Genomic DNA, 17,393 nt, shown 5'->3' with positions numbered 1-17,393 from the left:
ATCCCCTAACTGTGCTTCACACGGTTCTAATTCTTGTGCATTTAATATATTTTAATGCTTTAATATGGCTCAAAGAAAGGTTTACCATGTTGTTAATGGTACTTAACTGTTATATAACGTCACTGTGCATTTTGTCTCTCTTTTACTCCATCTGTCGCTTACTAATGGATCCAATCTTCCCATTTAAATGCTCATCATGAATATGGCATGCTGTTCATTTCCCATAGGAGGTGAGTACAAATGGTCCTGCCATTACTTCTCCCTATCTCACTCTTGCTTTCAATTTGGTCACTGCTTGGGATATACTATTAGAAATTTGGGTATAACCTATTTTTCATGTGATCTCAGTTACATCTATAAAGACTATGGTCACTTCAAAATTTTTCTGTTGTGAACTTATACAAAACTAAATTTAAGTATAGTCAACTATCTGACAAAAAAACCTCCATATCTCCCTTCCAAGATGAAAAATGTCAAAGAAAATTCTCTTTGATTATTATTAAGTTAATTATTTGCCTCGCTATTTTTTGATCCCTTTTATATTTCCCTGTTCCTACACTTCTCAGAAAAAAATGTTTGATGTTTAGCTGTAAGAGTTTGATACTATAGCCAGTAAAAAACGAGATTTGACATGATAAAATTATTTATTAAGTTGCTAAACTAAATTAATTCCCAAAATATGGATTTGGATATAATTTTACTGCTAAAAAGGTTAATTTATCATTGGAGTAATTATTTCATTCATCATAAACCATTATCACACTTTTCTTATGCTTTTGACAAACTTTTCTATGTATTTTGATTCAAAGATATTTGCATTATGCACCATTGTTGAAGTCTAACTCCAGAAAAAATGCTAAAAATTATGAGGGTTTTTATATGAAACCATTCCATAAACTTAAAAAAAATGTCATAGCATTCTAATGATACAAAGTTTGATTCTTCATGGAAAATGGCAGAAGCAACAAGAGATGAACAAAAGCAAAGAGATCATAGTTCTGGACCCAAAAAGATCAAATGCCATTAACATAGGGATGACTAAGCTGCCACCACCAAGATCAATCAAAACGGCTATCCTCAAGATGGATTCCACCATAGTGAACAGAGAAGGAATTGAGGTGAGGCACTACATTCTGGAGGCTAGGATAGGTTCTAAGTATGCCTTATTACAGACATAATTTAGTTGAAAATGAAGGGCATTTAAAACTAATTGCTCACATGAGTGTGCACAAAAAGATACATAAATTGGAAAATGACCTAAAAGGCAGAACAATTTTTTAATTGAGAAAATATTATGTAAAACCACCTAGAACTCATATCTTTATATTTAACCATATTCATTCTCTGCTTCAAAATAGGCAATTCATAGAAAACAACATGAATGCATGGCTAACGTAACCTATGAATTACTAAAAGTAGCAATTAGTAATGTATGGCATTGTATCCATCACTTTTTACAAATTACTGCACAAAATGGTGTATTTCATGTATCTTAATCTCAAAATTAATTTTTTTATACCAAATAGTAAACATTGTTAATAAAAATTTACCATTTCCATATGTGTCTCCAACGTTGCAGAAATTGCTGACAATGTTGCCGACTGAGGAGGAAAGATCACGTATTCAGGAGGCACAATCTGCAAACCCTGATGTTCCTCTAGGAAGTGCTGAGCAGTTTCTCCTCACCTTGGCTTCTATCTCCGAGCTGTCAGCGAGGCTTAAACTGTGGGCATTCAAGCTAGACTATGAGAACAGTGAGAAGGTAAGTTTAGATGCCTTTGCAAAGAAAGAGGATTACAAGCAGTCAAAATAGGATATAAGATTTAAAATATTTTGAGCATAGGTTTGATGTAAAAAACAGTACAAAAAACCTGCTTTCTACATCCCTATTTGAGGTATGTATATGAATACAATAATATAAGGTAATCACTGCTGAATGGTATCATCTCTGGTATCATTAAATTGACCAGATATCCCATTTTTTATAAAAAAAAGTCACCACTTTGGAACTTACATCCCATTACCCCATGTAATATCATGTACCCCATAACAATTAGAGGATGGTCAACTCTTCTGATTTATCTGATGCATAAATATCAAAGTGACTTGGTTCTTACCCACGTAGTACTACTTGTTTTCTGCAACCAATCAGAAAAATAATTAAGTAATTAAGGCTTCATCCCAGGAATGAGAACACCAAAGTTGCGGCACTAAATTTACAACTTTGTAATACCATCCCAAGTTAGCTTCATTGTTGCCATAGGTTTTACAAAATATTATTAATTTTTTGGTTAAGTGAGGGCTGTACATATTGACTAAAATCCAGGGGAGAGTGACAAAATGCCTTCCTCCAAGATTTATACACTTAAGGTATCATAAAAGTAGGCACCTGCATATTTTTTTCCTAGCCAAAAATAATAATTATTGACAAGCTTATAAGAAAGCTTTTGACACAGTACCTTACAATATACTTTTATATGTACAAATTACAGTCATGCGGATTAAATGAAACAGTGGTAAACTGGATACGCAACTTTCTGAATGATCGTAAGCAAAAAGTAGTTCTTGACGGAATCAGCTCTGATGTAGGCAAAGTGACATCAGGTGTTCCACAAGGAAGCTTAATCGGCCCCCTTTTGTTCATTATATACATTAATGACATATGCTCCCGAATTAGCAGTAAAATATGTTTATTTGCTGACGACGCTGTCATCTACCGTGAAATTAGTGATCACTCTGACTATGAAATTCTATCATTGGATTGAAACAACGTTTATTTGTGGGGACTCGACCTTAATCTGAGCAAATGCATGTCAGTACGTTTTTTGCAGAGTTCGTCCAATTTTAACCATATTTATGCTGTGAATAGCATTAACATAAACGCAACAGATGAAGTGAAGTACCCAGGAGTTCTGATAACCTCGAACCTATCGAGGGGAACACTTATAAGAAATTTGTAGAGGAATAGGGCATTGATGGAAGAATGTCTATCAGATAAGGGTTTCAGATTTAAAAGGGATAGAAGATATGAAATATTGTAATCAGGCTGTGATATTCCTAATTTGTAATTAATAAATTTATTTTGGACATGTTCAAGCTTGATTGAGTCTGTATTATAAAAAGGTGGCCAGTTAACAACAGAGTATTCAAATTTTGAGCGTACCAGAGCAATATAGGTAAATACATATGTAGTCCTTAAAGCATGAACATTGTTATTTTGACAGATTCTCCCAAATAAATCATATATTGTATACGGCACTGCAGACAGTTCAGTCTAGATGCACCTGAAATGAGAGCTGGCTATCCAACCAGACACCTAAATCACAAACTGCAGTTGGTCTACCTAATACAGAGGAATTAATGGTATACTCATGAAAGTAGGCACAAGTAGTTTTGGCACAAGAAACATGTCCTGAGCCAAAGTATCTCTTGCCAAGGTATGCCACACCAAAGTGGGCCGGCACACGTGTCTTGAGCCAACACTTTGACGAGCCACAGACTCGTCAAAGTGTTCAAATGAATGTGGTCACATCAATGAGTCCCATTCTCCCCCTAGCTTCCCCTTAACCAAGGGGCCAGGGAAATTTACAGTCAAAAATGAATCATCATGATTAATTTTGTTTCCAACAAAGATCTACATGGCAATGAGTTTCTGAAAACAAATCCTTTTGAATTTAATAATTACCATTGTCCTTTCACAGGAAGTTGCAGAGCCTCTCATGGATTTAAAACAGGGAATGGAAACCCTCAGGGCCAGTAAAACATTCCGCAGCATACTCAGTACTCTTCTGTCAGTTGGAATTTTCTTGAATGGAAATGAGGTATGTTTGCACTGAAAAATTCATAATGTTAGACATGTAGGTTGATTATATATAGAGACTGATACGAACTCAATTCTTCATTTTTCTTTTAAATCTTATATATATACAAGGATATTCCTTGGCATAAAAAATTAGCCGAGGATAAGAAATACTTAGTTAAACCAGCAAATGCATATCACAAAAAATACTTGAAAAATTACAATAATAGGCTTTGAGAGAATTATTTACAAAATTCATTTTTTCCAGGTGAAGGGGTTCCAAGTTGAGTACTTGGCCAAAGTACCTGAAGTCAAAGATACCGTCCACAAGCACTCCCTACTTCATCACCTTTGCCACATTGTCATGGAGAAGTTCCCTGATTCCTCAGATTTATACTCAGAGGTATGCATCAATATATAAATAAATATTCTCGAATTTCTATTTCCCGAAAGCAAAGATGCTTTAAATGAAAACTGTTACACTGAATAACAAATAAATTCCACTGAAAATTAGAAAAAATAAATTTAAGCCAGCCCTAGCAAAGGTCCTTCAAATAAAATTCTAAAAAACTCAATTGGTGAATAATCTAAACACAACATTCCATTTTTTTATCTTCATAAGAATATTTACACCAGATATTCTGAATCATGACAGGTATTATCTGACAAATCAATGTACATATAGCTCGACTAATTCACATTTTATACAAAACAGATAGGAGCAGTCACCAGGGCATCAAAAGTGGACTTTGATGAACTGGCTACAAGTATCCAAAGGATGGAGCAAGAGTGTAAGGCGTCGTGGGACCATTTGAAAGTAATAGCTAAGCATGATGGCTCTACAATGGTTAAAGTGAAGTAAGTAAATATGATATTGAATGAGTCTTTCCTTTCAAAAAACTAACATGAACTAGACATTAGGAGTCGATAATACAACTATTAAAAAGCATTTTGACTCCAAAACAAAAAATGGAATCAAAGGTACAAAAGAAAGAATGAGACTTCAGCACCAATTGGTTACACTCTCATACAATGTATGGTGTCTCTTCTTACCAAATAAATTTAAGTGTTTTACCACAAATTTAATAACTATTCTCTCCTTTACATGAAGGATGTCAGACTTCCTGGCAGACTGCGCTGAAAGGATTATTGTTTTAGGGATAGTCCATCGACGGGTAATGAATAGGTAAGAACCTAAAATCACTTGTGAGCACTTACATTTAAGTAATTCGTGCTATATGTATTCTGAATTACATTCCTTTTTATTTGTAGGTTTAACAAGTTTTTGCTATGGCTTGGCATTCCTCTTCATCGGGTACAGGATACCAAGCCAAATGAATTCTGTAAAGTTATTTCCGAGTTTGCTCTGGAATACAGGACAACACGAGAGAGGGTACTTCAGCAATTGGAAAAGAAAGCCAGTCACAGGGAACGGAATAAGACACGAGGAAAGATGATCACTGATGTAAGATTACTTGGTGAAACTTTTCAGAATTCTATCAATCAAATGTTGTCTCATGGCTATCCACCAATATTTGGGGCCGAAGGCAAAGGCTTTTTCCCTCACCTAACAGGGCAAGGATATTGTTTTTTTAGTCCCTTCAAGGGCCTTTTAACGTTAGAGGCTGGGGCAGACCCTAAGTACTTGCCCTGTGGGTGACCCTTCACCTTGTCTAAAAGAGATGAGATGGCAAAAAATGAAAACACACCTTCAAGATAATTTTCTATTTCATTCGGCTTCATTGAATAGGTACTTCTCATAGAAACTGGGTCAAACTTGTAATGTCTTTGAGTATTAAAAGTGAATTCACTGAACTTGTCACAAATAATTTCATAATGCCAACAATATCAACATATTTTTGTGAGTTAAGTTAAACAAAACCCAGCAACAAATTTGAAAATTTTATTAAATCCCATAAATTTACGATTTTCATTAGTCTAAATCACATCTCAGAAATTACCTCTTTTTCAAAAGGTTGGAAAATTCCGGACAAAGGAGGACAGGGCAGATGCAGAGCTGCGACAACTGCTGGGTAGTGATTTCTCTGAAGCTGACAGTTTCCGTGGCACCCTACCATGGCGGAGGCAAAGGAAGGAAATAGGTAAGTTTTATAAGAAAGACCTGGCAGTGTTTCAAAGATTGAAGTAAAAAAGTTGCTGATAAAATAGCAATGGTTTTCAACTATGCAGACCAGGTGGAAGCTTCTTCGGCTTTATTCTAAGTCAAAGCCCTTTGTTTACGATTGTTTTGAAAAATAACTAGTTAGCACAACTCTCAAAAATTGTGGGTACTGTTGCATTGCAAAATATGTAGCACTTAATGATTGATTGTTCTCAATGCTCATCCCTGCCTGCAGTAGACTGAAGAAAATAGTTTCTATTGCATTCTGAACATTGGATGACTAACAATTTCATGATATATCCAATATTTAAAAAATAAAGACAAACTGAAGAACAGAAAAAATAATGACTAGTTAATGTACCCTGATTTACAGAGAGATAACTTTTCATTTTTGTAGGGACCACCCGGGATAGGGGTCTTTCCACCCTACTCAGGGGTGGCAATGGGAATGACTGTCAAGGGGACAACATGACTGATGGAGATGATGAAATTTTGGAGTCTCTCGTGAAAACAGCAACAAAAGGACCTTCAACAAGAACTACTCCCAGAGAAAGGAAGCGTACACGTCATGCTGATCGCAAATCCTGTAAGTTTTTGGATTTCTTGGACTTGGGAGCTAAAAGGTGAAAAAACAATAATACCTTCATGGTGACAGATATCACCAGAATTCATCATCAAAAACTACACATATGCAATCCACTGGTTAAGGTAGGGTTTGATTACAGTAGAAATATCAACTACAACTGGAGAAATGTCTTCTGAAACAATATTATGCTTCAGTTCAGTAATTGCTCAAACATCCTACTTTCAGCATTTTCCTCTTGTCTTTCAGAATGATTCTAATTTTAAGGTAACATCAATATCTTACAATATAGTAATATGTATGGCTTCAGAAATCCATTTAGGTTTAAAAATTCATGTCGTCCCATTTCATAGAACTACCCTTGAGTGTGGAAATGAAATTTTTCATAAAACTTAATATCCAGTCGGCAGCACTAGTTCTCTTTACTCATTAGTCACTGCTTCGAATGTTCCAAAATATCTTGGCCAACTTCACTGAATCTAAGGTCTTGAATATTTGTTTCAATTATTCATGCACAAAGTATTCATGAATGAGCATTAAAACTACATGGTTTCTAGTGCTACTCCAGAGCAACACAACAAACATATGCTTCATTCAAAATATGAACCATAGATAAAGGAGAAAACTGAGACCATTTGATGGCTGAATGTGTCTAGTATTCATTCACAGCAAAGATACAATGTTTTCCTGTCATATTTTGAATGAAGGCTTCCTGGATCTGAAGACACCACCTGAGAACCAGTATTAAATTGCACATACCGTATATGTCTGAATATAGTCCCCCCCCTTTTTTCCAAAAATGCCTGTGGTAAAAGTAAAGGGGGAGACTATGTTCAAACGCATTTTTTTAACTTTTCCCGAAACTGAAGCCACAAAATTAGGGACGGGGACTATATTCGGAGAAATACAGTACAGGCATCCCCCGAGTTACGTATGTCTCGACTTACGTAAATCCGTACTTACGTAAGCGATAACCGTATTTCAAATGATTACGTTAATTTTCAAATGCGAGCGCGAAGAAGTAGATATTCGCTCGTACAACCTATGGTAGAAAAAATATCGAATAGTTATAGAGTTTTTTACGTGCTAAAAATAATAAAGTGACCCATTTTTGTCATTCCTCGAAGGAAATTTCATTAATTTCTGTAGAAAAATCGCTTATAAATCCCAAGTCAGCAATCAACGTGAAAATTTGCAGTTCTAGCGATGGATGTGGTGGCGTATGTGGTTGCGCTCATTCCTGTACGATACAACTTGTTATACAGCAATCGCTGAAGCGCCAACGCAAAGGTTCGACTTACGTAAATTTCGACTTACGCACAATCTGCCGGAACGCATCTCTGACGTAACTCGGGGGATGCCTGTAGTTTGAAATGTTAAATGTGGAATAATTAAGCCTGAAGCCCTGAAGATGAATGAGAAGCCATAATTCAAATTGTTAGTAAAGATGAGCCTTTGACCTAGCTGTGGATCCAAGAAGTCTTCATCCAGACTTATTCTCGAGTTTCTGATGATTAAATTCATAAATTGATGTTCTTTCGAGTTATATGGGCATAGTATGTTCATTGTTGCCATTGGAAATGGGTTTTTGGTTTTTTTTCCAGCCTCCAGATTTTATTATTAGTAATTATTGATAGTTTTTAATGAGAACTAATACATTTATGTACTTTTCAACAGGAATATTATTTATCTCAACACAAGGGCATTTCACAGTATAATGGATATTATTGATACCTAGAGTATAGTCCAAGTTGGACCATATGCATATATGACCATTAACATTAAGCGTGCAAAATCATGACCTGACTTATTTTATTTCTTTTTCTCTTGCGATTCCCTTTTTCACTCAATCAGACTCAACACTGTTAGCACGTTGACCAAGGTTTGCTGTCAACTGGAATGGCTTTGTTTAATCCAGCAATGGTGGTGGCCAAAGGAATTCTGTTTCATAACGGTGGAAGTCTCTCTTCTATCAAAGTCACTAATGTCCACACATTGGTCAGTCTTGCACAATATTTTTCCTCTGGTTTATGCTTTGAGATACTCTAATGCTTTTATTCTCATACTCTCCTTGTCCCTATAGTAAAGCGGTCACGAACTCGGGAGAACAATGTATGCCAGCTCCTCGCAGAGGCTTGCAATGAATAGTTAGGTCACAGCGGTATGTCTGGTTGCATTCCTTCTCTCGTGTCTCTCTGGATGTGCAACAGAGAAATCCTGACTCTAGTGCATGAATACCATTCTTTAGTGCCTCAACCCATAATTCATACCCTCCCTTTGGAACCATGACAGATAAATATGTATGAATACCAAAGACTGTAACAAGTTTAACAGGACTTTTCAGAATCACATTTATGTACTTAGTTTTTAAACAACTCATCATGTATTCTTATAACATATGCATCATTATGTGTGAACAGCTTATAACTACCACTGAATAAACTTTTTAATGGATTACTTACACATACTAGTTTAGAAGTTAAAGTTTGCTGCAATTACTCAAACTAACTATTTTCATTAACGTGATTTAAATTCAATAATTTTATAGCCTCGCATATATTGAGGAGTTAAAAAAAATACCGCTCCGCTAAAAATTGATGATTATTCAACGACTTCTATTCTCTAATCTTCAGGAATAATATTTGGCTAACGTACAATCTCATTAATGTATGATCACAGTCGATGCTGGAGTCAGAACAATGAATGGGAATTCCTAAACTTGAAACAAATAAAAACTCAACAACATCACAAAAGATATAGTTTAGACAATTAACCCTTTTACTGCCACTGGGCCGATATATCGGCCCTCGCTGGTTGAGCGAAAACTGCCAGGGGCTGATTTATCAGCCCAACTTGTTTCACTTTTTTCGTGATTGTGGCCTTTTCAACGACTGTAATTTAAGTAAACCCCCATAATCTATCTATGGTTATAAGATATAAATATATCTTAAGAATTGAGAAAAATCTAGATGCATTAAATAAAATTAAGTATATATGTAGCTGAAAATTTTTTAATCTGAAATGTTGCAAATTCCAGAAAATAGCCTCGGCAGTCTTCGTACATTCCACCTGAAATGGGCTGGCAGTAAAAGGGTTAAAACCATCAACTAAACTTTAATTACTTAAAATATAAAACACAAAATTAAATACATGAATACTTAATGGATACGACAAATAAGAACAGTTTAGCAAAAAATAATTTATACATAACCTTAATCCAATTGGAGGAAGTAGGATATGCCACCATCAAAAACTCAAAAATAACCTCATGAAAAATTACACAGGAGAAGTTTGAGCCACAGGCCAAAATAACGAGTAATTCAATGTTATATCTCATTGTTCTCTTTCATTGCAGCATGTAAATGTAGGCTGCAGAAATATATAATCCACAGTAAATATTACTATATGTATTGCCCACAGTATTAGAAAATGCCTTGTGGAGAAATTAAGCACACTAACAATGCATATCATGAAATAACATGGAAAGTTATCCATGAAAAATATAATTACTATTGCAAGGTAGTCAAAACTGGAGCAAGCTGCAGAATCACTAATTGCGAGAATGGCAAGGTAATACAGACGTTGTATATTCCTGAGAGAAAATCTATAGGCATCAGCATATTGTTACACTTGAACCAGGGTCTATTGTATGAAACTAGTATTATGAAGTTTTACACAATACTCAGTGCTTCAACCATTATCTCCGCCAGGGGTGCAGCTAGGAATTAAGGCTGGGGGGGGGGGGTTAAGTGCAAGTAATACCGGGGTGTGTGGGGGTATGGAATACCCACCTGGATAAGCAGTAGGTGCGAGATTAATAAATTGCGGAATTTTAAGATAAATGGTTCAAAAAGGTGAGTTTTGCGGCTTTCTGTGGGATATTTTATTAATCTTGACACTATTATATTAGTAATATCAATCCAATTAAGTAAAATGGATGAAACTTAAATTTATCTGAGCTCTGGGGGGGAGGGTTTTATTCCCCAAAACCTCTCTCCCCCCCCTTGCTGTGCCACTGATCTCCACCCCAAGAGCTACTCTGCCCCCTTTCCCACCCCTGGAGTTTAGCAGGTTTTATGGGGGTAGAACAAGACAGGAAATAGACACTTAGAAGAAATGTACAATGTCTGGCTGTTTTGTGTCCACGAATGGAGGGCTGGTGTAAATATGGATCATTTTCCAACCTTCATTCATGCACTCTATCAATATAACTTTCAGGAATTCATCGTAAAAGGGATTGCTTCTGAGAGTGATGTGAGTAATGGAATAAAATGGATACGAGGGAGGGAATAGCAGTGGTCCCTTACCCTGTGTCCCATCAAAGTGGACAACCGTAGCGTGGAGACTTTCCAATGCAAAGAGGCCCAACCAATAGTGTTTTCCTTCTTCTTTCTCAATAAACATATTTTGTGAAGATTTTATTGATACCATACAGCTGCTTAAGAAACGTTTTGATTTAAATGCATATTATCTCGCCATATTCCTATCACTCGGTCTTTCTTTGTCATTGATCCTTTTCATTTCTTAAGCCCCTTCATGGCACATGAACATAATCAAGGGAGAGAAGAGAAAGGAATGAATAAAGTGTATGGACTGCACTCATTAGAAAATAACCATTTCCTAGCAACAGAATCAAAGTCTTTGACCTCATAGAGTCACCCTTCAGAAGTTGACAAGTCAATGGACTTTTTTACACTGCGTCTTCAAAAGGACTACATTTTGGAAAGCATCGGGGCTTTGTGTTGATGACCACGAGGACTTCCTAGGGTTGGAATGAGTTTTTAAGATTTGGGATGGGAAAAATCTCATGTTATCATTGAGGGAGCTTAAGGACTACAACTAGCAACACCTAAGATTTAACATACATAGGGAAAGGCAAAATCACCCAATTAAAAGAGATGGTTCATATAAAAAGCAAAAGAAGATTTTGAGAGGGAAACAAGAAGACATTTCTTTCTTTTCATGCTTGATTAATCACAACTAAAGCGAGGGTCTGGAGGACCAGCAGGGGAAGTCAACATAATAATGATTTGACTTTGACCTGATGGCATGAAAACATGCTATTCATGCATCCCTGTATATAACATAAATATCAATTCTTCAACCAAAAACTGCAACACATATGTTTTAGCTCTTACTAGATTTCAATATTTCTTTTACACAATGAATGATTATGTAATTAATACTAATATAAGTAGTTGGAAGCCAATAACAATGAGATGTCATGTGCAAGGGCAAAAGTGGACTCTGAACTAGCTTGCAAACACACCTCAAAATTTATTTTATGAGAACTAATAAAACCTTTTTTGTTATATTTAATTGGCCATGGATGTTTAACTATTGAATAATACCAAAAGAACACTGAAGCACTTTGCATTACTTCATTAGTGTGCATCAGTTTTGTCTAACTGTTCAGTTTTTACTTTCCTAATTTACTCTTCACCTGTGGTGAATAATCTTGAAATAACATGAGTATTTCCTTAATAATCAATGAATGAGACTTTTTGCATGCTTTAAAACAACTATTGTCCTGGGTTGTATGAAGGGTTTATCACTTGAAACATTTTTAAATTGATACACAATAGCAGAAAATTTTTAATGCAAATAAATTCTATAAAGAAAGCAGGAGAACAAAGTATCATTTCTCTAAAATTACAGTACACAAAAATCCAGCAAAAATAATTTACCTCTTACCATTCCTAGAAATTATATTCCTTTCCTTGAGTAAATTCAGCCAAGTTAGCTCTAGCTCACACTAAACTCTTTATGTACGTTCTCGCCATCTTCAGCAGTGCTAAGCACTGCTGTTTGCTGGCTTGACACTTGCTTAGCTGAATGCGCCCAATGTTGATGGAAAACTCTCACTATTCAGCACAAAAAAGTATCTAGTTCTAACATTATCATTACCTGCAATTGTAATGATGGAAAAAATTCTTCAGTTAAAATTTTGAATTTAATCCAAACTGGACATCCAACAGAAATTGGGTAGAAAAATTTTGCCCTATAGTACAAAAATTTATGGGTTAGAAATATGAAACATCTAGTACCTACAATATCATCTATGTAACAGGATATTGACCTTGTAAATTCATTTCCTAATTTTGGGATAACTATCGTTTAAAAAATGAATCATAGCGGAGGACATCCCAAAAGATGGGTTGTGCCTATCTCTCACTTCAGTTTATTTTTCAACTGAAGTCTTCTAACATTTTCTTAAAACATTGTTCATAACATTTTGAGTCGCCCCACCCATAATCCATCCTCTTCAACTTTTAAAATTTGTGCACTGAGTTCAGCATGCTGTCCCATTAAAACTCTGTTTCTCTTACTCAGCATTCAACTAATGAAAGCAATGATTAATGATCTTCTATAACTTTTCAGTGAGAAGAACTCTAAAGAATGGATTATCTGAAGAAGAAAAGCAGCACTTGGCAGCCTACATTAAAGGCTATTAATCAGGGGCAACAATATGCATGACAGCAGACTCCCAGATTTTCCTAGTGCACCTGTGATAAGAAATGAGAGCGCTTAAGCTTTCATTGCAAAGCGGTGAGTGCTGTGATCTTTGTGCAGCAGCTTTAGAAAGTGTATCCTGACACAGAAGATAGAAGGAAAGAAGATTATGTGATGTGGCTTATCATCATCTCTGGAATATTGTGATACAGTGTAAAGCTAGTCCCATCAAGCACTCACACTTGATACATTATTAATAAGATGTGTGTAATGCTTCTTCTGCACAACAAGGAGGCTGTTGATGCATTTGCATGTGAATTTATCCTCTGGATGTGCACAACTTGCTTAGAACAAAGTGCCAGTGTATGAGCTCCAAACATTTCTGAAACAGAAACAGTGAGTCACAAACCTCCATTTTCTCAGGTTTATTCTAATGAAAATGAGGTGATTCTTAATCAACATTAATGTCAAATAGTCATTGCCTGAGTGCATGTTTGAATGAGTATCGTATGTGTGAAATGAGACTGAATGAAAAATGAGTTCAAGCTTACTATTTCTCAAACAAAAGTGATCATGACTAGTCTAATTGTGCCTACAAGAAGAGTGATGCATTGTTTTTGCATGAACTTTCACAACATTTATTGAACAAACATCTTAGAAATAAATTATTATACATTTTGATAAAAGAGAGTTTACATTTTTTAAATAGCAGCATTTCAAAGACCAAAAAGGAATACATGTATGTAAAATCAGTATCACTAAAAGTAATGAGAGAATTTGATAACAGGAGGCCCAAAAAATGTGATTCATATTTCTGCAATAGCTGATGCTGTGAAGCCGGAACTACAGTGATGAAAATTCAATTGCCTTGACTAGTACATACATGAACCTGGGTTCTCTGAACTCTTGCCAAGTATTTTAACCATTTATACTACTAAATCAACTTCTTTTCCAGTAGATTTTGGCTATCTTTAGAGAACAAGGTGGTTAAAGCTCCCAAAAATCATTTCATGCTAGACAGGATGTTTGTCTTTTGTCTATTTGGAGCAAAAGTCCAACAGCTAAAACTAGACCTAAGATAAAGGTATACTGCTAACTAGTCCACGGTCATTTCCTACAAAAAGGTATGACACAAAACTGTCTGTGAGTGCAGGCGTTTTGGTAATAAATGATAAAGCTAATACAGATATCTCTCAGCCCCTTCATGTTTTCGTCCTATGACAATTTCATTTATGCACCAAGTTTTTACTCCTAAATACACAATTACAGAAGAGATAACCACTATATCTTCATAGCTCCACTCTTAAGAAAGATGTTTTGCAAATTTCTCCTAAAACTGGCCTAGAAAAAATTTGATAGGCAGCTTAATGAAGTCTGGACTAAGAGGCTTCCAGCGAAAAATGTAGTCAGTAGACACTAAAAGCCTCCACTTTTTCAATCATGGACCTTATCGTAAAATGTACAATGAATCCTAATTCTTCATGGCTTAACCAGTAATATTGTTTTTATGAATTCCAGAAGATTTATTTGAAGATGCAGTGAAGAGTGTTGATTCATTCTGGACTATGACATTAACGGTTTTTTTGTCATAAAGAATCAGATACCTATTTATAAAGTTCAAACTATAATGGATGCTGATCAGGTACACACAGTTGCCTCGACCTTGGCTCGCCAATGGGTAGTATGACAAAGAGAAAGGTCAATTCTAATAGGCCCTACAGTCGATGAACTTCATGAACTTGGATTCAAGCATGAGAAAATACATCTAAAAGACTGGATTGGTAGTGTATTGTTCACAGACCATTGAAGTTGCAGACTGGCTTCAACACATGAAAAGGACGTGAATTTTATGGCTCCAATTTTATTGCTGAAAATTTGAAGATGGATACCAACAAATTAAATCATTAATTCATGAAATATAACCTATGCATTTGGTACATTTTTTCAGTAGCACACCATTACAATAGTTGATAGAAGAAAGAAATAATATCAACTAGAGGCCAGAATAAACCTCTTTAATACATCATAGAGAGTTATGCCACCATGCTCTCCACCAACCTGGCCCATCTTAGTTTTGGCCACAGTGAAAAAATGCGTTTTGGAATAAGAAAATGACTGTAGTTTTAGCTGCCCTTGAGAAAGGTCTTAGTGAGAAAGTGCTCAGTTTCCATGAAGATTTTTTTAATACGTACCATTTACTAGAGAAATCTGACCCATTACTAAAAAATTCACCTATTTATCATGGAAATTACCAGTTACTGAAGGATTTCATCAGTAATAGGGTGGTTTCCTATTATTTTTTTATTGCCTAAATCGAAAGATTATTACTCCTGGAGTAGGTATTTCACGCTTTTAGATTTTTAAATGACGATATCTATTTTTCGCGATTAAATGAAAAATGAAAATTTTCAAGCGTGCGAAAACACGATGGCTAAGTATGATTGCCGGGAAAACTACGTGTGACGTCGCTCTGGTTCCCGCTGCCGCAAGAGAGGTGACCTTAGGGCGAGGCTCTGAGCGCTGATACGATGCAGGATGTTGGCAGGTAGCCGAGTACCATGCTAGCTGGTAGCGCTTGGCTTAAATAAGAATCATTAATACCTTATCAAACGAAGAAAACTTTCCGATCTTAGCCAGTTTAAATAGGTAATTATTAACACATGTTTCCCTGAGCTCATACATGCATTGGTAATCTCAGACGATGTAAAACTCTTTTCTACTCGTATAGACACTAGGTCCCTGTGACGTCACGTGGAGTGGCATCGTATGGGTGCCAATTTTGCCTTTTTCAAATGAGGATAAAATTGACCCTTGCCATTCGTCTAAAACGGTATTTCTAAAACCAAATAATTTGTATGTTATGAATACACTAATGTTGGGTAACGAATCGCAATCAATGCCTTTCGTTTTCTTTGATGAAGGAAACTACCCTATTGATGGCAAGAGTGCAGTTTTCACCATTACCAATTTTTTCTAGAAGCATGACGGCCCTACCCTAGCAAAAATAAATTTAAGATATGCAATTGGACAGTTAATTATCGTTCTCATGGCACAGGTTGAAAACTAAAATGGAGCCCTACCTTATAGCACACCAAGGTAGAGAGAAATTGGCACCTTACTGCAAATGGTATTGTTCAATGCATTTTATGGCACACACGAGAGTCCATTGTTATTTCAAGTCACACGTCTGATTGCGAGTCGTCCACCACAGCAAAAAGGCAATTTGTCTAAAAGCAGCTGGCTGGAATAGAAGGCATTCCAGCTGAAATACCTCCAACTGGACCTTTTCAAAAAGTTTGTTTTAGTGCAAATGTACTCCTTTTAATGTATATTTTAGATGAAAATTACATATGAGTTATATATTAAGTGGCCATACACTGAGCCATTTCTAATAATTTTTCTGGAGTAAGCAAACAACATTCAAAAATAACCGGGGAGGTGGCAGGGATTCCCTCCAGATAGATTTTGAAATACATAAATACAAATACTTAAGGAATGGGGGTCGAGACTTATATATCAGCGTGAACTTATTATGTGCTTGCTCTTTCCCTGATAAAAATAAACTCCTCCATTGTGGAGAGGTGTACCCTCCAATGAGGGTAAGGGAAGGATAGGTGTGCTCTTCCTATACCCTTCAGCAACGGTAGACGAAGGGTATTTTAGAACATTGGTGGGTAGGCCCTCTCCTTCCTGGAGTGTAGAGGAAGGGTTTGGCCAGCCTCAATGAAGGGTAGGACTAATATAAAAACTAAAAATCCGTAAATTAGCATAAAAATTTAAAAAATCGCTAAGTAACTAAATTAAATGAATGGGGATGAGTTGTAACAGTGATTTCTAAAATTATAAGACAGAAAAAAAATTAACCTACAGCATGGTCTTGAACCCAGGATCACCATATTGGTGAATGATGAACTAGTGTTTTAACAACCTCAGCTATCAAGGTACTTGTTAGGTGCTGTTTCTCAACAGAATTTATACTACAAAATCTTAAGATGACATTCGCACCCGGGCATATGTGGAAGAAAGCTGTGACTTTTTTCTACCACACTTATTTCGTTTCAGAAAATAAGATCGGCATTCAAATACCGAACATCACTCTCGCAATGTCTCATTGTCAGCCACACAAATAGGTTACATCCTAAAAATGTGAATGAAAGAACTTCTAAATGAGCTTTTTTCACACAATTATAGAAACTATTGTGTACAGTGGAGTAGCCAGGAATTTCGTTCAGGGGGGGGGGGGGGTCCAAAACCAAATTCAAAGGGGAAATTTTTTTAAAACAGGATACAAAGTAATGGGTTTTCAACTAATTCAAACACTTTTCATAATCAAAAAAACTTCAATAGTTAAAGAAATATTTTCTTAATTCATTATTTCACAATATTTTGTTTTCTTTTATGAAGGAAAATGATTGTGTTTTTATATTTCGGGGGCG

General features: G+C 35.8%; 1 protein-coding gene across 4 annotated transcripts in view; it reads left to right on the top strand.

Moving 5' to 3' along the window:
- The window catches only part of LOC124158615 (serine-rich adhesin for platelets-like), a 304,427-nt gene extending 290,784 nt beyond the window's left edge, over nt 1-13,643 (top strand). The window contains exons 16-27 of one of the 4 annotated variants that reach the window (XR_006864846.1): nt 958-1,118; nt 1,580-1,762; nt 3,702-3,821; nt 4,068-4,202; nt 4,515-4,657; nt 4,911-4,985; nt 5,072-5,264; nt 5,775-5,901; nt 6,319-6,507; nt 8,359-8,502; nt 8,588-8,665; nt 12,886-12,992. Coding sequence is in view for 2 of the 4 variants with exons in the window: in XM_046533784.1 (XP_046389740.1) it covers nt 960-1,118; nt 1,580-1,762; nt 3,702-3,821; nt 4,068-4,202; nt 4,515-4,657; nt 4,911-4,985; nt 5,072-5,264; nt 5,775-5,901; nt 6,319-6,507; nt 12,886-12,959 (1,398 nt within the window). In the remaining 2 variants the exon portion in view is untranslated. Of the gene's footprint in view, nt 1-957; nt 1,119-1,579; nt 1,763-3,701; nt 3,822-4,067; nt 4,203-4,514; nt 4,658-4,910; nt 4,986-5,071; nt 5,265-5,774; nt 5,902-6,318; nt 6,508-8,358; nt 8,503-8,587; nt 8,666-12,885 lie in introns of all 4 variants that reach the window. The other 3 variants (XR_006864847.1, XM_046533786.1, XM_046533784.1) reach the window with 3 other exon arrangements.
- Nucleotides 13,644-17,393: the final 3,750 nt, after the last annotated feature.

The sequence above is a fragment of the Ischnura elegans genome, chromosome 5, assembly GCF_921293095.1.
Source record: "Ischnura elegans chromosome 5, ioIscEleg1.1, whole genome shotgun sequence".
Lineage (NCBI taxonomy): Eukaryota > Metazoa > Arthropoda > Insecta > Odonata > Coenagrionidae > Ischnura > Ischnura elegans.
Note: the sequence above shows the minus strand (reverse complement) of the source record. Positions and strands in the feature narration are given on the sequence as shown.